Here is a 26,960-nt window from a genome sequence, read left to right as displayed (position 1 = left end):
CTCTGCTATAACCTAAGGGAACCAGTTTCCTACAACATGGTTACTTCCACTACAAGGTGAAACCTCACTTTCATGAGTAATTCTCCTGTTCTCAAATAGTTTGCCCTCTGAGGTTTGGCTCTCCTTTAAATCAAAGATGCCTGCAGGGTTAGGACAATTACTTATCACTACTTCAGTCAGTGTTTCAGGTAGGTCAGAGCCGAGTGTTTCCAGATTCTTGGCCTCTTATTCAAAGAACTGAAAAAAAAAATGGGGTGAGGGGGTACCCACACAGATTTGCCAAAGAAGTATGATAATTTATTCAGAATGAAGTCGAAGTGCAGATCCTAGAGGGATCTACTATCAAGATTGAGTATGGACCACTCAAGAATCTTTAAGGGACCCAAGCTACAGCCTGGGGTTTCTTTTTACAGAGTTGTGAAAGAAAGTTCCTGGAAAGAGCCACACCTTATAGTGAACCTTCTGAAACACTTATTAACTGATTAGAACTTCAGTGACTGTGCAAAGGTTGGAATGTTGTATGTCCAGAGTCCAATTATAATTACTTTTAGCTCTCTTAATAGACTTGTATTGTCTTCCTCTGTGTGTGATCTAAAGGTAAATCCTTTGCAATGTAAAAACAAACTCCTTGTTTCCACCAATCAAAAAACTGAGAATGCCAACAGATAGCATTTGAGGCCTATAGGTATGATTTCCCTCCTTTTTCCCCCTACATAACGTGTCTATCAATGTATTTGAAAAGTGTCCTAACTCTGGATTTTCTTAGTTCTAGTACTATAAAAAAAAATACCGTGAAACTGTTAACTTGGAATGTGGAATTGGGAATAACTTGAACCTGTGTTCCAGGGCTATGGTCTAGAATCAGGCTCTAGAATAAACTATCTCTTACCCCTTTGAGGTAAGAAGAATATTTTTGCATCAACTGAGTCTAAAGAAAGGCTGATTACTAAAGGGCACAGTTTAGGTGGTTTTCAATTTTGATTGCTAGATTAAGTCACATATTGATTTTTCCAATTGTGCATGTCCCTTTCCATAATTTCCTTTCTGTGCCCAATAATGCATAGGCACAAAATGGTAAATAGGAGATTTTCCCTGAAAGTTTCCTAAAGGACACAATTTTGCCTTATGTTGATGTACCCCAAACAAGTTCCTCCTGAATTAATCCTTGTATTCTTTGTACCTGGATACATTGGAAATATACTTTTTACTGGGGTCTTGGAGAGGGTCTGTACTGTTTTTCAGAGGTGAGCGTACAAGTAGCCTGATGGAGGTGGGAGGCTCAAAGAGTTCTGAGGTTGCTAGATGTGTGTGTGCACAGTATGTGCAGATGAAGGTGCTAGGCTGCCAAGTGCACTATTACAAGAGGAGGAGGATGTGTGTGTAATCAAAACCAAATAGAGTCCTGGGCTAAACTGTATTCCCTATGTTGCCTGCCTCAAAAGTAAAAGTTATAGACATAAAACAAGGGCCGAAATGTCAGGCTTACATCCTGCTTTTAACTGCCTTATCAGTCCGAGTGACTAGGCAATCCTTTTTAACAAAGCAGTATATCTTCATAGGTATCTATCAGGGCTGTCCCTTTGGACTTGTCCTGTTCCTTTTCCCTTTGCCTGTCCGTTCCTCATATCCTTTTGCCAAAAAGATGTTAATTGCCAAATCTTTCCTTAGCGCCATAGCACCCAGAATATCTAGCCTTTATAATGCCCTTCCTTAGTTTTTAGTTAATAGCTATGAAACTTAACATGCAGAATGTGTCTGTTTTAAGACAGGAAGCCAGTCATGGTGACTCAAATGTATAATTCCAGCACTCTAGAAGCTGAGACAGGGTGAATGTTGTGAGTTCAAGGACAGCCTGGACTACACAGTGAGTGTCTAAAAATAAAGAGGAAGCAGGGAGGGGATGAATGAATGTATAAATAAAAGAAATAGCTACAGAAGATCTATGTCCATTGTAATGTTCTGGCCAGAGAAAAAGACAGGAAACATGGATTGATACATGATGATAAACACTCCCGTCCCTCCCCATAGCACATGGCCTACCAAGAAAAGCCTGTAAGTCATGAAGCTCTCTTGAGAATCCTACACTCCCTGTGTAGTAAAACTTCCTCCTGATTTCTTACTTGGACTTTGAATTCTTTGCCAGTGACAAGAACTTGGAAATACCTCGTAGAAGACTTCATCTGGGCTTTTTACCTTTAAGAATCCCCCCATTAGCCCTCCCCACTAACAAAACTGCTACCTCCATAAATCTATTTTCCTTGCCTCTGCATCTTGTCCTGGATATACTTGGCCTGTTGTGGGATGAACTACTTTGAAAATTACTAACATACAATTGGTGATTGTTAAAATGAAAAAAATCTGTCTTAGTCACATTTCTTACACACACACACACACATACACACACACACACACACACACACACACACACACACACTACAACTCAGTGGTAGAGCATCTGCCTCTTCTATATGATGCAAGATAATGACCTCACTTGAAGGAGATAATAGTTCATTCTGAACCAAATATGGCTAACCTATAATACTGATTCTAATTTCTAAGAAAAAAGGTAAAAGGAATTGTAGTGGCTTTTTAAAATACAAAAGTACTGTAAAGCACTGCATCCAGTGACTACATTTGGTGGGTGTAAATCATACCACTAGTTTAAGGTAAAGCAAGGAAAGTGACCATTGGACTTAGATAGCATCTTACTGTATTCATAGTGTGGTAATTAGTACAGTCAAGTCTGGAGTCTATTCTTTGTCAAGGTAGGTATGTCTAACATGCATCCACAGAGGTTACCTAACAGAATATTAGATCAAGAACAGAAGGGCTTTAGAACTGAAGCAGCCTTTATAAAGGCAACCTCTGGTGTCTATTCTTACAGGCTTCTAGGAGGCCTGTCTGTGTTTATATCTCAGAGAGGAAATCCTTGTCCATCTGATGCTTGAAGAAATTCTATTCTGATAATTTGGGGACGTTTTAAATTTTGTAATATCCATTTATAACCATATAGTTCACTGTTTTCCCCTAGGAATAAAAGCTGTAGCTTCATCCTGTTCCGACCTTCATGAAATTTCTCTGAAAGGATGTTGCAATATCACTGATGAAGGAGTCCTTGCTCTTGCACTCAATTGCCAGCTGCTAAAGATCATTGACTTGGGTGGCTGCTTAAGTATTACTGATATGTCCTTACATGCATTAGGAAAAAACTGCCAATTTTTGCAATGTGTTGACTTTTCAACTACTCAGGTAAATGAGATATAAACTTGACACAAATTGTGTGCTGTATCAATTATTATCCATGATTAATCAGAATTAGTTCTTTTTTTTTTAATTAGTTCTTTTTTTTATTGTCGAAACTGTTGGCCATCTCTTGATATAGGTGGTATGAGAATGTTTTTTGGAATGCTTCTTATAGCTTGCCTTCAGAAGTAGAACATTTGTCCAACCATGTAACCAACTTAATCATATGCTTTGAGATCATTTAAAGCTATATACTGTGTAGTTAGCTTGTTTAAATATAACTTACTTTAAGAAAAACAACATAATCTTATTGTACTTTGTACTCTCCATGTAAATCATCTTTTAAAAGCTAAGATGAACACAAAGCTTTGATCTCAAACTATATTCCTTATTTCTAACTCATAACCACTCCATGCCATAACTCAGAATAATGTATGTCTCCCTTGTAATTCTTCAATGTCCCTAACTCAGAACAGTGTGTGTGTGTGTGTGTAAAGTATGATAACATGTTTTGTGGTTTTGCTTGCTCTTCTGTGTTTATGGGGTCAGAGAAATTAGTTCTTCCCTTGTAAAACTCATTCCTTTCCTATACCATGCTTGATGTGCTTTTCAATAAACAGAAAATGTGGTCCTTTGTTAGAAGGCATCAAACTCACCCTTGGTTAGACAACTCCAGGAGTCAATTTCTTTCATGTTGCACTGCCACCGGGTGTTTAATAATTGTACTAGAATTCACATATTTCCATAAACTATTAAGTAACAGAGATGGGAAGAATATATGACTAAAATGCATGTTTGCTGAATGGGAGGCAATTATTCTTCTTGATTAATGCACTGTAGAGAATTCTCTTGTCTCCATCACAGAATATATGATGAAAATTCTTTTCCCTTTTGCTCAGGTGTCTGACAGTGGTGTGATTGCGCTTGTTAGTGGACCATGTGCCAAACAATTAGAGGTAATTTTTAAATGGCTATGAAAATACTAAACTTTATTTTATTCTCAAGAAAAAAATTATTGGCAGGCAGGGTGCCAGAAAACAACTTTGTACATTTGGTTCTCTCCTTCCACCTTTACATAGGTCCTGAAGAACTCAGGTCTTCAGGTTTACATGACAGGCCTCTATCTGCTGAGACATCTTTTTCCTCTGGCCCATTTATCTTTTGGAGCTTTTTGTTTACTTGTTTGAATTTTTGTTTTTGCTTTATATTTTGAGCCCACACTGGCCTTAAACTTGCAGCAGTCTTCATGCCTCAGTCTCCCCATAGTTAGAATTACAGTGAGTGTAATTCCATACCCAGCTTTTCATCCTATTTTCTTTTTTTCCTTTTTAAAAAAGTATTTTGTGTTCCAGGGCTGGAGAGATGGCTCAGTGGTTAAGAGCATTGGCTGTTCTTCCAGAGGACCTGGTTCAATACCCAGTATCCACATAGCAGCTCACAATTGTCTGTAATTCAAGTTCCAGTGGATCCAATTTCACACAAATATACATGCAGGCCAGACACCAAATGTACATTTAAAAAAAAAAAAGTGTTTATGGTGGCTCATGTGCTTTAACCCCATCACTCGGGAGGCAGAGTCAGGCAGATCTCTGTGAGTTCAGGGCCAGCCTGGTTTATACAGTAAGTCCCAGGCCAGCCAGAGTTACATGGTGAGATCTTGTCTAGAAACAAACTTATTTTTATTTCATGCGAATGGGTGTTTTGCCTGTATAAATATCTGTGCACCACATGCATGATTGATGCTTGAGGAAGCCAGAGGAGGATGTCAGATCTCCAAGAACTGGAGTTAAAGTCAGTTGTGAGCCACTATGTGGATGCTGTGGATCAAATCCAGGTCCTGTGGAAGAGCAGTTATTTTAGTTTATATTTAGTTTACATAAACATTAGTTATTTTGGTTAGTACATTTGGATCATGGTTAGAGTCATGGAAAATCCTAAATGTGTTGCCAAGGTGGACATGGCTGTTGGTGGGGCAGGAGACTGAGAAGTGTCTACACAGACAAAGTAGAGTCAGTACAAGATGGAGTTATCTTAGTCACTTTAGTTCTTTTTTTATGTAAAATTATTTTCCAAACGTTTTGTGCTGTTATTATAGATCTAGTTTTAATTTTTTTTCTTTCATTTTGTTTTCTACATAGGAGATTAACATGGGATACTGTATAAATCTAACTGATAAAGCTGTAGAAGCTGTCCTGACTGCCTGTCCTCAGATATGTATACTTCTTTTCCATGGCTGCCCCCTAATAACAGGTCAGTCTCACAGGTTACTTGTATTCAGATCTTGACTTCATCTTTTACCAACTGTAAAACTTTGAGAAAATTCCTTAGTCCTTTAATTCCATTACTCATTATACTTATCAGTAAAATGATGCAGTATACTCCTTCACAGGCTTATCATGGTGATTATCTGATCTATTGGGATCTCAAAGCAGGTACTAGTCATGGTAATGGTGGTGGTGAGGCTCAGTGTTACCTACATAAGGATGATGATGCCAACAGTGGTCATGATCATAGTGTTAAGATGATATTTATGCAGACAATAAAAAATGTCAAGTTTATTACATCTATTAAATATGCTAAGTGACCAGCTGACTGTTATTTACTCAAGATGTAGAAAGTGAGATTAAGAACAGTTTAATAGTCAGGTGTTGTTTTATCATCAGCACAGCAGCCACACTGAATCTGCTGTTGCAGCCACTGGCTGTGACTCCACAGTCACTGACTGCCCTGCTGCACAGACTGAGGCTTGGCGGGACTTCTGCGTCCCCCAAAACTGCCTCTGCAGCCAAATGTAATTTTTAACTAAGTCTCTATCATTCTATTTTACCAGTAAAGACTTAGGAGTCAGATACTAGGGTGAAAACCTGCTACCTCAAACCAGGTGACCTTCCTCCTTAGCCATCTACCCAGCAAGAGAGTGTCTCTTCCTCAATCCCAAACCAAAAAGGATAGCCACACTCAAAGTCCCTCCCTAATACTTCCTATGCGTTTATCTATTTTTCCACACTTCCTCTAACTCTATGACTACTTCCTGCCAACTAGTTGCTGGCTCCACCTCTTGACCCAAGGTTTTATTTAATTAAAGAAAACTTGGGTTTCACAGTGTGATCAAATATGGGGGTGGGGGTTGCAGAGCACGCCTTTAATCCTAGTACTTGGGAGGTAGAGGCAGCTGGATCTCTCTGAGTTCCAGGCCAGCCTGGTCTACAAAGAGAAGGCTACACAGAGAAACCCTGTCTTGAGGAGTAGGGAGTAGGGAGTAGGGGAGTAGGGTAAGAACATTTTAACCCAGGCATCATGACCAATCCCTGTATTCCCAGCACTCATAAGGCTGGGGTAGGGTGGATGGCTTATTGTTCAAGGTTAGCCTGAGCTACATAGTAAATTCTAGGCTGGCCTAGGCTACAAAAATCCTGTCTCAGATACCACCATAACAAAAATTTTATCCATTGAAAGCTGAGGAGATGACTCAGCAGGTTAAGTCTTGCTGTACAAGAATGAGGTCCAGAGTTTGGATCCCCAGATTCCACCTATAATCCTAGCTTATGCCCACACAGGAGGTAGAGACAAGGAATCCCTGAAACAAACCAGCTAGCCAACCTAGCCAAAATGGTGAGCTCCAGTATCAAATACATAAGGTGGAGAGCAATTAGGAAGACACCCAATGTCAACCTTAGGCTTCCACACACATGTCCACCTACATACACACACACACACACACACACACACACACACACACCCCACATATACAACAACAGCAACAAAAAAAATCAGTCTAGCCATTGAGTTATGTATGCACTTAACCTATATAATGAATGAGCAGAGGTACTTATAAAGTAACTCTTACTTCTGTACATTATTATCATTATTATGATTATCATTGAGCCTAGGCTAGTCCAGAACTCTAGGCCTAGGGGCAAAGGAGTACAAAGCATTCTTGTAGCCCTCTCATTTTAAGGATTTGCTACCTAGGCTTTCTATGTTTTGTGACAGCTCCACATTAGTTCCCTTGTATCTAAGGGAAATCTATGCTTAGATAGTAAGAATATAGGTATTTCTCAACCTCCCTCACTTCAGCTTCCTGGATAGCACACTGTCAGTGCCCTCAGAACCAGGAGAGGGCACTGGATCCCCTGGAACTAGAGTTGCAGGAAGTTGTAAACTCAAGTTCTCTGAAAGAGCAGCAAGTACTCTTAACCACTGAGTTATCTCTCTAGCTCCCTGTTTTAATACTTCCTTATTTTAAAATCAGTGAGGTCCTATGGATTCCAAAATCTGAAAGTCATGAACAAGTAGGCTGGCATCAAATTTTGAAATGAAACAGTCTGTGAACCAGAGGTTTCTGGTCCTATAACTTTAGCTGAAATAGCTCTGTCTTAATAGGCTTTTCTGTTTGTCCAGAGATAGCTTGCATATACAACACGGTATAAAATTTATCTCTGCTAATTTTACCTTAAATATTGTTCTAGTTAACATCTAGAAATAATCAAACTGGTATTTACCCTTCTATTTTTAATAGAAACCAAGTCGGGGAAAAATGTATATAGTCAATGACGAAAATGATTCTTAGGCAAAAGCTTAGTATTTATTTGTGTATGTGTTCACATGCCATGGTAAACATGTAAGGTCAGAAGATAACTTGCTGGAGGCAGTTTTCTCCTTCCACCATATGAGTTTTGGGGATCGGTAGCAAGCAGATTTACTCACTGAGCCATCTCATTGGCCCCAAACAGCTTAAAATAAATACCATACCAAGTAAAAAGTATCCAGTTATGTGACAGCCTTTGTATAATAAAATTTTGTTGAAAGTTTAAAAAATGAAGTAAATACCATAACACTTCAGGATAATGAAGATTTTAAAAGTACTACCCAAGGGGTGTTGGGGGTGGTATGCATGTGGAGGGAAAAAAAAAGTACTACCCCCCATTTTGTGAAGCTGTGGAAGTGAAGTCTGGATTACATTGGAGAACCCAAGATGTTAAAGGTAGACCCAAGACATCTGCAAAGGAGAGCTGCAGACAGGGAGTGGAACCAGCCCTAGAGACAGAAATGCTGTAGGCAGCAATGCCGGAGAGATGAACCATCTAAGCACTGGCATCTGACATGGGCTACAGGATTTGGAGTTTGTCCCTCTTTGGTCTAGTAGTTCCTCACTGTGCCACCATCCCTCCCTTTTAGAATGGTAATTACATCCCTGCCATTGTAAGTTGTTTGTATATAATTTGCTTTTTTATTTTACAAGGTTTACAATTAAGAGAGTGCACTGGGTGCACACACCTTTAATTCTGGAACTTCGGAGGCAGAAGCAGGCAGTTTGAGTTTGAGGCCAACCCTGGTCTATATAGCAAGTTCCAGGACTGCCAGGGCTATGTAGAGAGGCCCTGAAGAGGGTAGAGTTGGGGGCTTGCTTTGAATCTTAGAATTTACTCTGGACTTTGAACTTTTAAAAAGTGTTGAGACTGTGATAGACTATGGGGACTTCTGAAGTTGGAGTAAATGCATTTTGCATTATGATATGGCCACAAGCCTATGGGGCCAGGGAGTGTGGTGGTTTGAATGAGACTGACACTCATGTTCATATGTTTGAATACGTGGGCCCCAATTGGTGGAACTACTTGGGAAGGACTAGGAGGTATTGCCTTCTTGGAGGAGGTGTGTCACTGAGGGTAGGCTTTGAGGGTTTTGTTTTTGGTTTTGGTTTTTCAAGACAGGGTTTCTTTGTGTAACAGCCCTGGCTGTCCTGGAACTCGCTTTGTAGACCAGGCTGGCCTTGAACTCGGATCCACCTACCTCTGCCTCCCAAGTGCTGAGATTAAAAGTGTGTACCACCACAGCCCAACTAGGCTTTGAGGTTTAAAAGACACCATTCCCAGGTTTCTCTCTGTCTCCTACTTGTAGGTCAAGATGTGAGCTCTCATCTGTTCTTACTCCCATGCTTTTGCTCTGCCATCATAGACTCTAACACTCTTAACATAAGCCCTTTTAAATACTTTCTTTTATAAGTTGCCTTGGTCATGGTGTTTTGTCACACCAATAGAAATGTAACTAATACACATCTTATCAATAAGGGACAAGATCATCTCAACAGAAACAGAAAAACTACCTGAGAAAAATTCAACACATACAACACTCCATAGCCTGTTAAGAGGCATCAGTTAACAGCCTGGTCTATAGAGCTAGTTCCAGGATAGCCAGGCCTCTTACACAGAGAAACCCTGTCTCAGAAGAAAGAGAGAGAGAGAGAGAGAGAGAGAGAGAGAGAGAGAGAGAGAGAGAGAGAGAGAGAGAGAGAGAGAGAGAGGGAGGAGAGAGAGAACTGTTATTGCTGAAAAGTACTGACTCCTCCCTTGGACCCATATTTAACAAAAGCAGAATGAACCTTGTATCTCAGCCTTCATTTTACATTTGTACATTTTACATTCCTTTACTCTGGGTTAGTCACCTGTTTAATGCTGCAGAGTTAAGTATTTGAATGCCTATCTGAGATATGATGACCTCTGTGGTAGTTTGAAAGAAAGTGGCACTATTAGGAGGTGTGGTCTTGTTGGATGAAGTGTATCACTGTGGAGGCAGGCTTTGAGGTCTCATATATGCTCAAGATACTGACCAGTGTCTCAAACCACTTCCTGTTGCCTGTGAGTCAAGATATAAGACCACTCCAGCTTCCTTCTCTAGCACCATGTCTGCCTGCACGCTGCCTTGCTTCCTGCCATGATGATAATGGACTAAACCTCTGAAACTGAAAGCAAGCCACCACAATTAAATGTTTTCCTTTATAAGAGTTGAGTGGTCATGCTGTCGCGTCACAGCAATAGAAACCCTAACTAAGACAACCCCTAACAGGTGAGAGTAACATCATCTGTCAACTTTTATCATGTTCTATTCTGTACTTCCAAAGGACACCTGAAAATTGCTGGTTACTGTCCCAAACCTCCAGTCATCTTGGATTCCAGAAAAAAACAGATCTCTAAAGTTGAAAATGTTATTAGTGAATTCTCCTTTGAGCCTCTAAAAGGAAGTACAGACAGGCCAAACCCTAATTTTAGTCCAGTCATATCCATTTTAGAATTCTGTCCTTTAAAACTGTACAATAATAAATTGATACTTTTTTTTGTTTTGTTTTTGTTTTTTGTTTTGTTTTTTTTTTTTGAGACAGGGTTTCTCTGTGTAGCTTTGCGCCTTTCCTGGAACTCACTTGGTAGCGCAGGCTGGCCTCGAACTCACAGAGATCCGCCTGCCTCTGCCTCCCGAGTGCTGGGATTAAAGGCGTGCGCCACCACCGCCCGGCCAAATTGATACTGTTTTAAACCACTGAATTAGGTGCTTGTTAGAGCAGCAATAGGAAACTAATACAAGGTAAATATATTAATTGAATTTCAGATGTTAAAATCTAGGCAATCATGGTATATAATCTTTTTGCAGTTGCTAGATTTGGGTATTGCAGGTTTTGTTGAGGACTTTTGAGTCTATATTCATACGAGATCTTGATTTTTCTTTCTCCTTTCTTTCTTCCTAACTTTCTTTCTTTCTTCCTTTCTTCTGTGATATCTTTGATTATATTTGCTGTCAAGACAGTAGTGGCCTTCCACAGAATGAGCTGAGAAGTGTTTCCCTTCCTTCTACAAAGTCTCTCCAGCTTTGACAGTAGCTCTTTGCATCCTGTATCTTTGTCCAGTTCCTTACTTTTAACATGTGATTTTGTTTATTTGTTGGGGTGCTGGAGTTGTACCCAGGACCTTACAGATGCTAAATAAGCGCTGTACCATTGACTTTCACCGCTAACCTGAAATCTGTATTTTTTTTCTTTTTAATTTACGTTTTTTAAAATGTTGTATGTTCCTATGTGTGAGGTGCACATGTTGGGGGGGGGGATACATGTACCTGTTTGTGTGCCTATGAAAGCCAGAGATAACCTTAGTTGTTCTTCTTCAGGAGTCAGCCACTGAGCCCCAGGAATCTTCCTGTCTCCACCACCACTGGAATTAGAAGTGTGCGATATCTTAACTTTCTTTTTTTGGTGGTGGTGGTGGGCATGTCAGGGTCTCTCACTATGTAGCTTTGGCTGGCCTGAAACTCACTTATGTAGACCAGTCTGAGCTACATAGAAAGAGCCTTTCTCAAAAGAAAAAAATAATTACATTGTTCGGAGTGCAAAATCTAATGATAATGAAGAGTACCATTAACTAATTATTAATGAGTTATTCAGTTGTATACTATGCTTTGAATTTTAAAAGTACATTTATTTACCAGGGCTGGCAATCTAGCTCAGGGGTTAAGAGCACTGGCTGCTCTTCCAGAGGACCCAGGTTCAATTACCAACACCTGCCTGATGTCTGTAACTCCAGTTCAGGGAATCTGATGCTCTCTTCTGGCTTCTGTGGGCACCAGGCAGACAAGTGGTACACCAACACACATTACATACACTCAGGCTAAGCACATAAAATTTAAAGTAAACAATTTTTTGTTGTTTGTCAGGACAGTGTTTTTCTGTGTAGCCCTAGCTTTCCTGGAACTCACTTTGTAGACTAGGCTGGCCTCAAACTCACAGAGATCCGCCTGCCTCTGCCTCCTGAGTGCCGGGATTAAAGGTGCATGCCACCATGTCCAGCAAAATAAACAAATTTTTTAAATATGCTTTGTAACTTACATTTACTTATTTGTGTGTAGAGAGGTGCATATGTGATATCTAGTGTGCATGTAGAGGAGGTCACACTATTCATTCTACCCTGTGGCTCCCAGTGATGGAGCTTGGGTTGTCAGGCTTGGCAAGAAGTGTATTACCTCTTGAGCCATCCCACCAGCTCCACTGTGCTTTATATTTAATGTTGTTTTTAACCCTTCCAATAACCCTGTAATAGCTATCATCACACTTAGCTTTTGTTTGTTTTTCTTTATGTCAAGACAGCATCTTATATAGCCCAGGCTAGCCTCCAACTTGCTATGAGCTGGGTCTGCCTTAAATTCCTGAGTCTCCTACTGAAACCTCCCAAGTACCAGTAGTAAAGGCATGCATTACCACACCCAGCTTATATCCAGTTTACATATGAAAAAACATTAAATATCTTTAATTGTTATAAATTAATATATTGTCATTGTACTCTTTTATAGATCATTCACGAGAAGTCTTGGAGCAATTAGTAGGATCGAGAAAACTAAAGCAAGTGACTTGGTCTGTTTATTGATCTTCATAGAGGCTGATCTGAGGAACTTTCCCAGGATATGCTCTATAAATATTTGTTTTTCACTTAATTTAACACTAATTTATTATTTTATTGTCTTAGTTAAGCTGTAACTCCCAGAGAACCAGTTCAATCTTAATGTAAATGTTTGTGCTTTTAAGTTAACCAGACTCAGCATTTTAACACTTCTATTATCTCATATTTGTTTGATGAGCCATCTTTTATCACTTGATGGGAAGGAGGCTGGGTTTGTTTCTTTAATAACAAAAGTTTCAAATGATTTATTTTCCCTTTATAGTCCATTCTCTGGTGTAGGTATTTGAGCTGTTGTAAGAGACATTATGGGTAGAATTCTAAATAAAGATGCTTTAAAAAGCGTAATTACCTTCTGAGTTGATTTCTGGTTTTTACCTTCATGAAATGTTCAGCCAAAAGCAAAGTAGAACATGAGGAATGTTACCTCTTCACAGAAATGGATATACTTGTTTCACAGGAATCAATGGTAATAATTCACCAGTTATAATGAGACACTCAGCTGGAAAAGTGGCTCAGTGGTAGAACACTTGCCTAGTTTGCATGATGCTAGGGTTGGATTCTCAACACCAAAAAGATTAATATTCAAAGGGGGGGCAGCCATTCAACATATTCACATTACTGAGGCTTTTGCTCAGACACTCATTTCATTGATTCTTACCCCACTCAGTTCTAGGGCTTGAACTCAGGGCCTCATATTACTAGGCAGACAGGCTACCACTGAGCTGTATCCCAAGGCAATTTCATTGGGTTTTATGGCTGCTCTTTCCAAGTACATTTTGTTCATCTATGAGCTTCTTCCTGGGCAAAATCAGATTCATAAACGTGTGTGTGTGTGTGTGTGTGTGTTGTTTTACTGGGTATTGAATCTAGGGTTCCATGCATGCTTGGTAGGTACTGTACCGTTAGATTATATCTCCGGTCCCAGAAATGTGTACAAATTAAGTATGAAATGCCATTATAGGGCTGGGGGTGGTATTTGTAATCTCATGATTGCATCTCAATCTTATAGGCACTCATAATTGTGGTAGTCTAAAAGATGGTTTCTTATTTAACTGTACAATTTTTATGAATAGAAACATACTAAAATATGATTCATGCTAGATCTGTTGTTCCACGTGGACTGTAGACACTTAGAGGTCTTACTCTCCATCCTTAGTCACTGACAAGGTAAATATTGGCCAAAGTGTCCTCATAGAACTTTCACAGAGCATAATTGCAGGTGTCTGGCTTTGGTATATCTTAGTCCTTCAAGAGATCAATAGCACCTACGTTACCCTAAGCTTCCTCCACTAGCACCTCCCCACTCTGATTTAAATAACAACACTTTGTATTTATTTCTATACCAGTTTTTAATGCAAGATTTTAGAGTCAGTAGACTAATTATATATAGGTCCTGAGATTCAGGTAACTAACAGAAAAAGGTTGTTAACTGACTAACCATGTCTGGATATTATTAATCATATAAAATAGTACACATATTCTTTGCCTTTTCCTTAAATCTCTCATTGGTTTAATTTCTTTCTTTGTAATCTTTGTAGCTATCCCTTTAAGAGATAGCCAGAACTTTTTACAACCTACAGCTGTTGTCAATCACCAATTAAGCTGACCAAGTCTTTGCCAAGTGTGACTCTTATCAGACTACTTGTCCCTGAGAGTTTACTTTGTAGTTTTTACTAACAAGTTGTTAATGAATGGATATACATACATACATACATACATACATACATACATACATACATACGTGCATGCTTGGGGGAAAAAAGGAGGAAAGAAGATGGAAAAGACCTAGATAGATATCAGAGAACAGCAATAGGAGAATTGATTGAGAAGAACAAAGATGAGGACAAGATGGAAAGAACTAGATAAAGATGAGAGAACAGCAGGAGGGACTGAGAGGAGCTAAGTATGAGAACAGAAAAGAAGCTGTGTAGATAGAATTGACTTAGAAGAATAAAGTGAATGGACTAAGGAACTCAGTGTGCTTAGATTCATTTGATATCCCTCAGAGTAGTATCCTTAGCTAATTGTAGCATCTGTTCTCGACCTTGACAGAAATCCCCTCAAGGCAGGAACTTAAGGGGAATTCGATAGATTATGAGGTCTCTGACCTCACCAATGGATTAGTTCATTAATGGATTCATAACTGAATGGACTATTGAGAAGACAGGGTTCAAGAGAACAGCCCTGAGCCAATTTTTCATACCTCTTTTATAGGGCAAAACTGCAGGGTGGGAGATTTTGCAAGCAAGCGTGGTTACAGAAGCAAGACTAGGCAGTTAAGGAAATCTTCCTGGAACATCTGTTACCGAACAGTCTATGGTTATGATGGTGGAGCACAGCCCAGTTCTGATAAACAGAAACTTAAGTTTTACAGTAAATGGAAATTAACTAGAGTTGGTTTCCTCATTACAAAATTGAGTTGGGCTGATTCCTCATGGATGGGAACTCTAGGAGGTGCAGCTTTGTTGGAAGAAGTCCGTCCAGTTGTGTCCTTAGAGGGTCTATCTTATTCCTGGTTTCTGGCTCTCTGCTTCCTGGCCACTTCTACTGCATACTGTTGTTGCCGTAACATCTTACCTTGCCACCGCTGCACAACAGTGAAGCCAGAGACCAAGGATTGGAGCCTCTGGGAAACTGAGCCAAAATAAACCACTCCTCTTTTAAGTTGATTTTTATCAGTTATTTTGTTACAATAACAGAAAGATAACTCTCTAGTTCCTTATCTTCCAGAGATATTTTATTAATACTGCAGCAAATTGTGTATATTATATATATAAATACATACAGAGATATACTTTCTACATAATCAGTTGTATATGATATGTATTATTCACATTATTTTTGCTTAGAGTTCAGTGTTTTGCTGTTACAAAATCCTGACAACCTGGTATATGAAGTGGGAACATAACCATTACTAACTTTAGTAAACCATACAGAGTTATCCAAGGTGTTAGAGCAAAGGAAGAAAGAAATTTATTTTTTCCTTTTCTTTTTTCTTTTTTTTTTGAGACAGGGTCTCACCATGTAGCTCTGGCTGCCCTGGAACTCACTGTAGACCAAGCTGGCCTCAAACTTATAGAGATCCACCTGCCTCTGCCTCTCAAGTGCTGGGATTAAACATGTGCATGACTATGCAGGGCCGGACAGAGGAAATTTCAAATAACTTTCTCTATTAGATAGGGTTTCATTATGTAGCTCTGGCTGTCCTGGAACTAACTCACTATGCAGACCAGTCTGGCTTCAAACTCACAGAGATCAGCCTACCTCAGCCTCCCAAGTGGTGGTATTCAAGCCTCAAGCCACCACACCCCACTGAATTGCATTCTTTAAACTGAACCTCTTACAGAGGAAAGTTTTAGAGTTTAATACAAACAGAACTATAACCATAATAAAAGCACTCTGACAAATCAGGGATGAAATTCCCACACTGCACTTGTGGTCAGTCCATTGTTATCCCGCTGAGTTGGCTCTGGAAGTGTGTATTCTTGCAGCTGATGCAGCCGATGGCGAATGCTGTGTCCACTGAACTGGGGCCTCCCAGGGTCACCAATAAATACTCGGGTTCTGTGGGTCCAAAAGTAGTTCTCCAGCCACAGATGAAGACTGTCTGCAAGGTCTTCATCATAAAACATATCTCCAAGAACAATGACATCAAACTTACCTTGCTGGGTATTCAGAATGTTTTCAGTTAAAATGGGAAAAGGATTCAGTCCATTTAATTTGCAATTTAGTGTAATCGCCATTCCTGCAACTTTACAAAACATGATAAATTGGTCTATAAGCATTTATCAATAAGCTATTGTACTTTCTTGTTAAGGTGTTTAAAAACACCTTTTTTTGAGCCAGGCAGTGGTGGCACACGCCTTTAATCCTAGCACTTGGGAGGCAGAGGCAGGTGAATCTCGGAGTTTGAAGCCAGTCTGGTTTACAAAGCAAGTTCCATGTTAGCCAGGACTGTTACACAAAGAAACCCTATCTCAAAAAATAAATAAATAAATAAATAAATAAATAAATAAAAATAAAAAAACAAAAAAACACCTTTTTTTTCCTCCACATGAGCTCTATATTTCATTTTCTATTTTAGCCCAAGCTTTTCTCAAAACATAAGTATTTATCAGTAATGATTAATATGAATTCTGCATAAAGAGTTCTTTAACATAGCTTATAAACAATTTCATTCTCTTTGAGATAAAAACTTTAACAGACAATATGCCTCTTTATTCTCCAGGAAATAGTATTTAGAAATTTTGCCAATTTAGTAATTATTAATTTATTAATTATTAAAAATTCACAACATCCTGTAACTCCACAACATGTAAGCCTTGTGTATATAGTCTGTATCATTTGCTATTTAGATCTCTTAACCAAGATCTTAGTACTGATGAGGGAAGTAATTTGTTGCAGTAAAAGTCACCTTTTTGGCAAGGAGAATGTCATCATGCCTCCAAACCTTGCATAAATATTTGTCTGCCATTTTTATGAACTGTAAAAGTCCATGGGGGATAGTCTGAGTTTCTGTGGTTGAACACCTTTTTTAATCTAACAACAGGGGCCAGGGAAATGGCTTTGCAGGTTAAGATGCTTGCCACTAAATCTAAGAGTTCAATGCCTGAAGGCCAAGCATGGTTGCACACTTTAACCCCAGCACTTAGCAGGCAGAGACAGGCAGATCTCTGTGAATTTGAGACCAGCCTGGTCTATACAGGGAGTTCCAGGACAGCCAGGACTACACAGAAAGAACCTGTCTCAACAAACCAGAGTTCAAAGCCTAAACACATGATGGAAAGGGGGAACCAAATCCCACAAGCTATCCCCATCTCCCCATGTGATGTGCATTGCGGCACACACACAGATGAATAAATAAATAATTGTAAAAATAATCTAATATCTCCTTTGTTAAAAGGGATTTTGTTGTTGAATTTAACTTTTTGTGCTTTGGTGTTTTGTCTGCATTCATGTCTGTGTGAGGGTGTTGGATACCCTGGAACTGTAGTTACAGACAGTTGTGAACTGCTATATGGGTGCTGGGAATTGAACCTGAATCCTCTAGAAGAGCAGCCAGTGCTCTTAACCTCTGAGCCATCTCTCCACACTCCCCCACCCCATCCCCATTGTTTTTTTTTAGGGAAAGAAGTTTAAAGTTTATATCAGTATAAACTATATACTGGCTGGGCATGATGATGCATACCTGTCACTCCAAGACTTGGTAGTATGCAGCAGGAAGATCCTTGCAAGTATTAGCCAACCTGAGCTACAAAGGGAGGTACCAGGCCAGTTGGGTCTACAGCCTAAAACCCTGTCTCAAACCAACAAAAAACAAAACAAAGAGGCTGGGCATGGCGGTGCATGCTGATAATCCCAGCACTTGAGAGATGAAAATAGGAAGATCAGAAATCCAAGATTACCCTTAGCTACATAGCTAGTTGAGGCCATCTGGGCTACATGAGACTCTGTCTCAAAAAAAAGAGGAGGGCATTGGTCTAGGAGAGATCAGTTATCCTGACTCCATACCCACCTCCCAGAACTACATCCAGCTTGACAGAAGTTTGTCCCTTCTGAGAAATGATGCTTGTAAAATGTTTAACAGATCAGTGTTCCTCCTTCCCTTTTGGGAAATAATCCCTTGTTTAAAGTAAAAACTCCCCTACCCTGCACCTCATGTGATTTAATTGTCTTTTATCTTTATAAATTCTGTAGTGTTTAATCTAGGGGAAGAGAGTTCACTGTGACAAAACCCTGCTCTCAGTCTCTTCAACAAAGGACTCTTATTTGGCCTTATATTCAAGGTGGTCTATAACTTTCTCATGTGGACTATAACCAAGAAAGAAAATTTTTAAAAAGCTATATACTGAATATAGAAGAGCAATGGTGGGATTTTTATGAACATTTTCTGCTTATTTTTGGTATGTTTGTTTACTGTAGACAGAAAAACAAATGTTAGGTTTGATTAAATTATAACTGAAACCTCTTAAAAAAATAAGACCCCTGGAGGGCTCTACCCTAAATGAAGGTAGGATCAGAGAAAAAAATCAGATTAAATAAAAGCTTACCTGTCACCACCTGGGCCTCTTTTCTTTTCTTTTGTGTTTTGTTTTGTTTGAGACAGGGTCTCATTTTGTAGCCCTAACTGCCCTGGAACTCTGAAGTCTACCTGCCTCTGCCTCCTGAGTGCTGGAATTAAAAGTGTGGGCTGCCATACCTAACACAACTTAGGTCTTAATGCAGTAAAAATATCCACTAAAGACACAAACTTATCTTTACTTGAATTTGTGTCAAATAAACATTACTTACACATTTCAGGGAATTCTCAACCCAGAAGCTAACATACAAGCCCCAGCTTCGTATCCCTCTGGAATATCTAGCAGCAAATCAAATCCTCTTGGGGAAATGCACTGTCAGTCCAGGCCCCAGATGATGTCCCACTGAACATACCTCACAGTATCAGATTACAAAAACAAGGCCGTAAGTGATCATGATGTATCCTGAGAGGGGGGTGTGAGCTTTAAACGTTTTAAAATATGCAGTCCTTACTGGGGTCTATGTCGTTGGCCAAGATCTTTGATGCTCCACTCATCTTAGCAGCAATTGCTGTAGCCCCACATCCACTCCCAAGATCTAAGACAGACTTTCCTCTAACAACATCTGGGTTATCCAAAAGATACCTAAAGTAGAAAGAAAAGAGAAAATATCTGAGGTATGGAAAAGGACAGTGAGAAGTATAAAAAATAAACAAACCAAAACAGGAAAGATGGTTCAGCAGATAAAGATGCTTGCTGCCAAATCTGATGACCTGAGTTCAACATGGAAGGAGAGAACCAATTCATGAAAGTTGTCCTCTGACCTCCACAAGCACACCATGCATACCTGTGCTAACACATACAAACACACGAAGCAATGAATTAAATGTAATTTTTCCCATGGTATAGAACCCACCTGACCTAGACCAGTGGTAACAATACTATTCCTGCGAAACAGGACACCTTTTTTTGATAGCTATACACCCTAAAGACACAAACAGATGAAATCAGGACCAATGCTAAAGCAGAGAAGACAGACACGCTAAAGTACCTCCTTTGTTTCAGTTACTATTTCTTAACAAAAAGTATCATTGCAGCTATACAAAAAAACAGGACGCAGAGGGGGGAGCTTAAAAATGCAGAATCCAAACAAATGCAGGGTCCACCTAAGATGTCCTTGAGCTGCCAAAGAAGAGAACATCCTAAATAATCACTCATACTGTCGCGTGCAGAAGAGCAAGTTCTAGAGGAGGCTGGAATTTACAATATTAAAGCAGGATCTTTGAAGGGCTGGGTCTTTAGGATCTACCTCAGAACCCTGTGCTTACTGTTGATATCCACATGAACCTGAGCACAAATTAAGACATACGGATCTTTTATGGCCATGTAGGTTCTTTAACAGCTGACATTAGTTTCTTGTGGGGTAGAAGCTTTATTTATGGAAATACCTTAAGAAATCTTGTGTAAGGGGGTGAAACTATGCAACAAAGCACCAAAGGTAAGACCAAACTGCTATCAAAACAAGACTTTGGGGGTGAGGAATGTGTTACAAAAATTAGTATAAGGGCTGGAGAGTTGGCTCAGCAGTTAAGATCCAGGTTGCTCTTGCAGAAGATCCAGGTTCAAGTCCCAGAACCCACATGATAGCTCACAGCTGTCTGTTACTCCAGTTCCAGAGGATCTGATGCCTTCTTCTGATCCTCATGGGCACCAGGCACACATGGGGTACACAGACATACATTCAGGCAAAACACTCATACACAAAATAGATAAATTTTTTAAGAAAAAGTTGCTCAGTGGCACATGCCTTTAATGCCAGCACTAGAAGGCAGAGGCAGGTGGGATCTCTGTGACACCCAGGCCAGCCTGGTCTACATAGCTCCAGGACAGCCAGACTACAGGAGTGACACCCTGCCACAAAAAAAAAAAAAAAAAAGTTAATATGACTCACTGCTGTAACCAAACACCTGACAAGAAACTCTTAAGGGAGGAAGAGTTTATTTTGAAGGAACACAGTTTGGACATGGGGAAGGCAGGCCTGGCAGTAGGGGGCTGTGGCAACAGAAGTATGAGTGCTTGCTCACATCAGTATAAATTATGAAGAAAAGGATTCCAGGACTCAGCTTTCTTCCTTTTTCTCTGTGTTCACATTCCTACCAGAGCAGTGCCACTCACATTTACGGTGGGCCCTCAGTTAAGCTTCACTGGAAACATCCTTCGTTTTTTGTCAACTTGACACTAGCTAGAGGCAAGTGGGAAAGGGGACTTTCAACAGAAAACGCCTCCACCAGCTTGGCCTGTGGGACATTTTCTTCTTTAATAATGACTTCCCTGAGTCCAACTCCAGTGGGGTTCAGGTCCCAAAGATGAGGTGTGGAGTTGGACAGGTAAAGGATAAGACTGACAGGATCTGAGGGTGAATCTGGATGGCTACTTTATTGGGGTGGGGACACTACAACTTTTATAATCTATAATTGCACAGAGGATTAAATGAGAGGGGGCATGTGAGCTGGGGTGTGGCTTGTGATCAGGGATTGAGGAAATTAGCACAGACTTTGACAAGTTAATAGTCACCACAGTCATATGTTAATGGAAGGGCCACAGGTTCCTCTTCCCAGAGATAAAAAATGATTCCCTTTTAGCAAGTGGCTGGATCCACTCCCTATTAGCAGCTCTCCTCAGCAGGTATCCCATGGCTCTGGCATCTCCAACATGTTGGGGTCTCCAAGGCAATCCAGACTTCACCTTCACAGCTTCATGAAATGGCCTCTCTAGGCCTCCATGCAGGGACATCCCCTGACACATGCCTGGGCTCAGCAGCTTTCCTTACCCTTAGGGGCAAATTCCACAGGCCCTTTCTTCTATCCTTAACTCCAGAAGCTGCCAAGTTCTTCTGCTTTCTGGGGCTGGAACATGGCCCCCTTGTTCAATTACATCTTCACCAACTTTCTGTCCTTCATTCTCTAAGCTTGGCTGTCCTGAAACTGGATTTCTAGACCAGGGTGCCTTGAACTCAAGAAATCTGTATGCCTCTGCCTCCTGAGTACTGGGATTAAAGGTGTGCATCACCACACCTGGCTCTAAGCTTTTCTTTCATTCCTTTTCACAAATTGGAAGATTAGCTGGGTGGGGTCTTGCCCTGAGGTCACCACTCCCTATACAGCATTTATATCCTGCTCTTCTTTAATCTATGTTCCAGGTCTCCTGGAACATAGGACTTAGCAAGGATTTTCTTGTGGGACCAGACACTCCAATATAGAATATTGCAGGTTTTTTTTTTATATATAGCTTAATTTATCCAAATAGCTAAAGCTTAAAGTGAATAAAGATGAAGTTAGACAAATGTTACTGTGAACCTGAATAGACCTTAGGAATTTACCAATCTTGATTATCAAATATACCTTATTAATCAAGCATATGTTATTTATCCAAATTTTCGAGCAGCTTGGTGTTAACTTGTGTGGGAGTAGGCAGAGTCATCACACTATATTGGTTCCATGGTGGCAGAGATTTTTTCCAAAGAATTATTTTGTTTAAAGGGGTTGCCATTTTATATATTTTCATCCTTCAAAGCCTACACAAAATTTCTCAAAAGAAAATGCACAAGGAAACTCCCACAACACATGGGAGAATCATTAAAAATGGAAGTAAAGGTGCTGGGGAATTGTGATCCACAAAGTCGAAATGCTGGAACTAGTCAATCAAGCAGCAATGGTCCCCATGTGATCCACACCAATGATTGATGTGGGAGGGCCCAGCCCTCTGGGAGAAATGCACTGGCAGGTAATGCTGTCTGGTATTAGAAAGCAAGCTGAGCAAGCCATGAAGAGCAAGCTAGGAAGCAGGGCTCCTCCATGGCCTCAAAGTTCCTGACTTGTGTTCATGCCGTGACTTTCTGGATGATAGACCGTGATCAAAAAGCTGCTTTTGGTTGTGGTTTTTTATTACAGCAATGAAAACTCTAACAAAAGCACACCCTCATGGACATGCCCACAGCCATGTCTTGTAGGTAACTCCAAATTCAACTGAGTTGACAACAAAGGTTACCAATGACAGGTGTGAAGAGAACTACTTTGTCATTACAGTATCAACATCTATGACAGTTGTGAAGCCAAGCTAATTTAACAGTGGCCAGTTCTGGATGTAGCTACAGCCCTCTCTGAATTTTTTAGTTGACAATCCTTGTCTTCTCTCTTGGTCTCAGTTGAAATCCCAGACTCGAGAGGCCTCAATCCCCTACTGTCCTCTCTGTGGCAAGTGCCAAAGTCAAGTAAGTGAGTATATAGATACTATTTAAAAATTTTTAAGAAAGCATTGCTATATATCACAGGATAGCTTCAAACGCTCCTGGCTCAGCTTCCAAGTGCTAGGATTACAAAGGGACACACACCATCACGGATAACTATAGGAGGCCTTTTTGGAGATGACTTTGTCTTCCCATAGGACAAATCCTCTTCTATTTTATGAGAAGGATAGCAATCCAAGCCATACATAAGTTGGGACCTGCATGAGCCCCAGTGACTTTCTGGTTTTGCTGTTATGTTATAGGGCCAGAAAAAATAGCACAGAGGTGGGGGTGGGTGCTAAAGGGAAAAGGATCTTCAACAGCCTTAAAGATGCACATTTCACCGAGACATACCTAGACAGGGCCTGGCCTCCTGGCCAGTAGATTGCCCAGTAGGGATCACTGTAGGGCCACAGGTCAGCCCTTTCCCACCAGAACTTGCACCTGGGGGTCAAAAGCCGTAGCTGGATTTCAGGGGTAAGACTGCCACTGCTGGTGACTTCAGTGTTCTCCTCCAGGTAGGCTTTCATCTCAGGGTCCAAACAGCTCCCTGCTGTCCTCCAGGGAAACAGGGGCAACTCACTGCTCATAGCCTGCAGGAAACGCCACTGGCTCCTGGAAGTTTTCCAACCCAGGCTGAAAGCCATTAGTACTTCTCCAAACCTCAGGTTCTGTCAGTGTTGCTATTAACAAGACTGCTCCCCAAGCAGACTGGATGAGGGTCTGCCTCTCCACTTAGTGGAGACTGCAAGTTTGGATCTGTACATTAAACAAACAAACAAGCAATACTGAAAATTCTTAGTCCATATCTTTCAATACAACAAGAAAATAAGCTAGTGTAAGCTCTAACAACTCACAAGCACAAGTTTATTTCAGAGGACAGCTCTGGCTTATCAATTTGGGTAAAGAAATCCAGTTACTTTTTTCTTTTTTCTTTTTTCTTTTTTTTTTTTTTTTTTTTTTACTGTGAAATCCTTTTAGTAATTCATAATGACAAAAATACACAGGCATTTTATTTTACAACAATCTTTAAGAAAATGAAATAAGGTATACCTTTTTGTTGTTTTGTTTTTCGGATACACTTGCTCTGGGGCTAAAGAGATGGCTCAGCAGTTAAGAGCACCTGATGCTCTTGCAGGGGAACCAGGTTCAGTTCTTAGCACCCACATGATATCTCACAATCATAACTCCAGCCGGGCGGTGGTGGCACACGCCTTTAATCCCAGCACTCGGGAGGCAGAGGCAGGTGGATCTTGGTGAGTTCGAGGCCAGCCTGGTCTACAGAGCGAGATCCAGGAAAGGGGCAAAGCTACACAGAGAAACCCTGTCTCAAAAAAACAAACAAAAAAAAAAAGTTACAATCATAACTCCAGCTCCAGGGGATCTGGTGCCTTCTCTGGCTTTGTCAGGCATCAGACACAGACAGACAGACAGAGACACAGACAGAGACACAGACACACACACACACACACACACACACACACACACACACACAAGCACACGGTGCATTTATACACACGCAGGCAAAACAGCCATACCCATCAAATATAGACATACTGTAGCCTAGGCTGCACTGGAATTCACTATGTAGACCAAACTGACATCAAGCTTGCGGTTAGGCTCCTGCTTCTGTCTCCTGAGTGCTGAATTACAGCTCTATGCCATTCTACCCAGCAAAGACTTCATTGTAATAGGACACCAACTTCTAAATTCCTGTCAATATTGACTCGACTTTACCAAACCTAAACTTAAAATATCTATAACCCAAAGTATACACTGGTAAGGAGAAATGAGGAATGCCATCTTTTGTTTGTTTTCTGGCACAGGGTCTCTCTATTATGTAGCTCTGGCTGTCCTGGAACTCACGCCTTGAACTCACAGATATCCACCTGCATCTGCCTCCAGAGTGCTGGACTGATGGCTTGTGCAGCTATGCCTGACCTGCTGTTCTTGTAAAGATTCCTTTTTATTTGTGTGTCTGAGTGTATGTGACTGTCTGCGGAGACCAGAGGCACCAGCTCCTCTTACAGGCAGTCGTGAGCTGCTGACATGGGTACTGAGAACTGACCTTGGTCCTCTGCAAGAGCAGCAAGTGCTTTTAACCTGAGCCACCTCTCCAGCTCCTTGGTTGTCGTTATTGTTGTTTTCAGAGTTTCACGGCTCAGATTGGCCTCCAACTAAATAGAAAAGGATGATGATGAATTTCTGACTCTCCTACGTCACAAGTGCTGTGCAGCCACTACTCCAAGTTTATTTTTGTTTGGAGTCAAACCCAAGGCTTCATGCATGCTAAGCAAGCACTCTACCAATGGTGCTTTAAGGTTCACAGCAGAGCAATAAGGAATTACTTTGAATTTGAACACCAAGTCTTCCCAGCACTGACAGTTTGGTTATGAAGAAGTTACAAAGACAATCTAACTAGGTACTCAAATTATGCTGTAAGAAAGATAGCAGGCTGGGTATGGTAGTGCACAGCTTCCTTTAATCCCAGAACTTGGGAGGTAGAGGCAGGCAGATCATCGTGGAAGAAAGAAGCAGTGACAAAAAAGAGCTGAACTCAAGCCAGACTGTCAGTACACCCCGCCATACCTGACTGGGGCAGTGTTACTGTCTAGTGGTCTTGACTGGGTTCATCTTTCTCTGCCAGTTACACAGTTAAAAAGCAGGAAAACTTTCAAGCTCAACAGGTAGCAGTGGAGAAATCTCAGACACTGAAAACAGGAGCAGACAGGATCAATAGTTTAGGAAGGGCTTTTATTGAGGGGTGAAGAAACACACACATGCAGCAAACACACAGAGAAAAAGACTCCTCCTCAAAGTAGAAGGGGCATTTGGGGAGCTGGAAATCCAGTCTCTTCTTGAGCGTTAGGGTTTTTTAAGTCTCTGAAGGGTCTTGCTCCCCTAATTTGGTGTTGATCACTTTGAAGAAAGACGGGATGGCTGGCTGGACAACTATTGTGAAAACGTCCTGTTGGGGCCTTCAGCTTGTGGGGCCAGTCCCTCAGTAGGGGCCTGTAGGAAGGAGAAAAAGCTCACAGGGCCTTTGTTTTAAGATGCCAGGCTTTTGTCTCAGGTCAGGAGGGTGAGGAAAAACCATCCATCTTGGAAGTTTTCCACTTTATTATCCAGTCATGGCCCCTCTTCCTATCTGTCTGACTCCAATCCCTCAGTAGGTGGACTGCCTCCCTGGACTACTATCTTACAAAAAGACAGACAGACGAATGAGCAAACTGCCTGGAGGGAAGGTGCAGGCATTGAGAGCTTGCTTCTCTTCCGCAGGACCAGGGTTTGGTTCCCAGTGTCAATGTCCCAGAGTGTGTACCTGTAACTTTAGCTTCTGGTGACACATTCTGGTCTACGCGCGCGCGCGCGCGCGCGCGCACACACACACACACACACCACGCACAAGGTTAACAATGCAGGGCACAGTAGCACATGTCTGTAATCTCATCACTTGGGAGACTAGGGCAGAACTGCCTCTAATTCGAGCAAGTCTGGGCTGCACTGCAGGCCAGGGCTACAAAGTGAGAGCTTGTCTCAAGCAAAGAAACAAAAAGGTTAAATTACAAACAATGCTTGTGACCACGTTACTTTCCTAAGGAAAAAAAAGGACAGGACTCTGCTTTTAAAAGGGTACTGCGGTCCTTACCTGACTTTGCTGGAGCTTCCCGCGCAGAAAGAAAAAAAAAAATGTACACAGAATCTCCTTTCGGAGGAGAGGAAGTCTGAGCCCGCAGCTGGAAAAACACTGGGCGGCCAGAACGAGGAGGCGGAGAAACGTGGACTGCGCAGCCGCCAGGACACACCAGCTCCGCCCTTCTTCCTAGCTGTGTTTTGTTCTGGACCTCTGGGTTCTCAAGGCAGTTGGGAACCATAAAGCCCTTCTGTAACCTTGAGACTAGGGGCCGTGCCCTCTGGTCAGTCCCTATAGACCTGGAGCGCAATTGCACAGCTTTGTGCGCCATGTCTGGGGAATTCTGATTTATAAAACCTCCTGCAGAGCTGTATGCAGCCAGCACTGTCCTGAGAGGATGAATCTGGAGAGGTGAGTAAACTTTTATGACACATTCAGTTGCGATAAATCATAATATATGGCTCCCCTATGGTAAAGTCACAGCCCACGGCGATTTTCAACCTGTAGAGCTCAGGTTCTGAATCTCTTAGATTCCCCACAGGCCCCTCAACTCCCGACTCCAAAAT

The 26,960-nt window shown here is 41.1% G+C and overlaps 2 protein-coding genes across 5 annotated transcripts in view; one reads left to right on the top strand and one right to left on the bottom strand.

Moving 5' to 3' along the window:
- Positions 1-12,803, top strand: part of Amn1 (antagonist of mitotic exit network 1 homolog) — a 33,224-nt gene extending 20,421 nt beyond the window's left edge. For all 3 annotated transcript variants that reach the window (XM_059256427.1, XM_059256428.1, XM_059256429.1), the window contains 4 exons: positions 3,032-3,249; positions 4,143-4,199; positions 5,382-5,493; positions 12,352-12,803. In XM_059256427.1, coding sequence (XP_059112410.1) covers positions 3,032-3,249; positions 4,143-4,199; positions 5,382-5,493; positions 12,352-12,425 — 461 coding nt within the window. In that variant the 3' untranslated portion in view covers positions 12,426-12,803. The remainder of the gene's footprint in view (positions 1-3,031; positions 3,250-4,142; positions 4,200-5,381; positions 5,494-12,351) is intronic.
- A 2,365-nt stretch (positions 12,804-15,168) lies between these two features.
- On the bottom strand, positions 15,169-26,472 carry Etfbkmt (electron transfer flavoprotein subunit beta lysine methyltransferase). 2 transcript variants are annotated; one of them, XM_059256426.1, is made up of 4 exons: positions 26,410-26,472; positions 23,115-23,519; positions 18,990-19,120; positions 15,169-16,209 (listed from the first exon to the last, which is right to left on the bottom strand). In XM_059256426.1, the coding sequence occupies exons 2-4, from the start codon at positions 23,405-23,407 to the stop codon at positions 15,866-15,868; spliced, it is 768 nt and encodes a 255-aa protein (XP_059112409.1). In that variant the 5' UTR covers positions 23,408-23,519; positions 26,410-26,472; the 3' UTR covers positions 15,169-15,865. The 2 variants fall into 2 exon arrangements, with proteins under 2 accessions (XP_059112409.1, XP_059112408.1); XM_059256425.1 differs by lacking the exon at positions 26,410-26,472 and adding an exon at positions 24,829-25,100.
- Positions 26,473-26,960: the final 488 nt, after the last annotated feature.

Source organism: Peromyscus eremicus, chromosome 3, assembly GCF_949786415.1.
Source record: "Peromyscus eremicus chromosome 3, PerEre_H2_v1, whole genome shotgun sequence".
In the NCBI taxonomy this organism is placed as follows: Eukaryota; Metazoa; Chordata; class Mammalia; order Rodentia; family Cricetidae; genus Peromyscus; species Peromyscus eremicus.
Note: the sequence above shows the minus strand (reverse complement) of the source record. Positions and strands in the feature narration are given on the sequence as shown.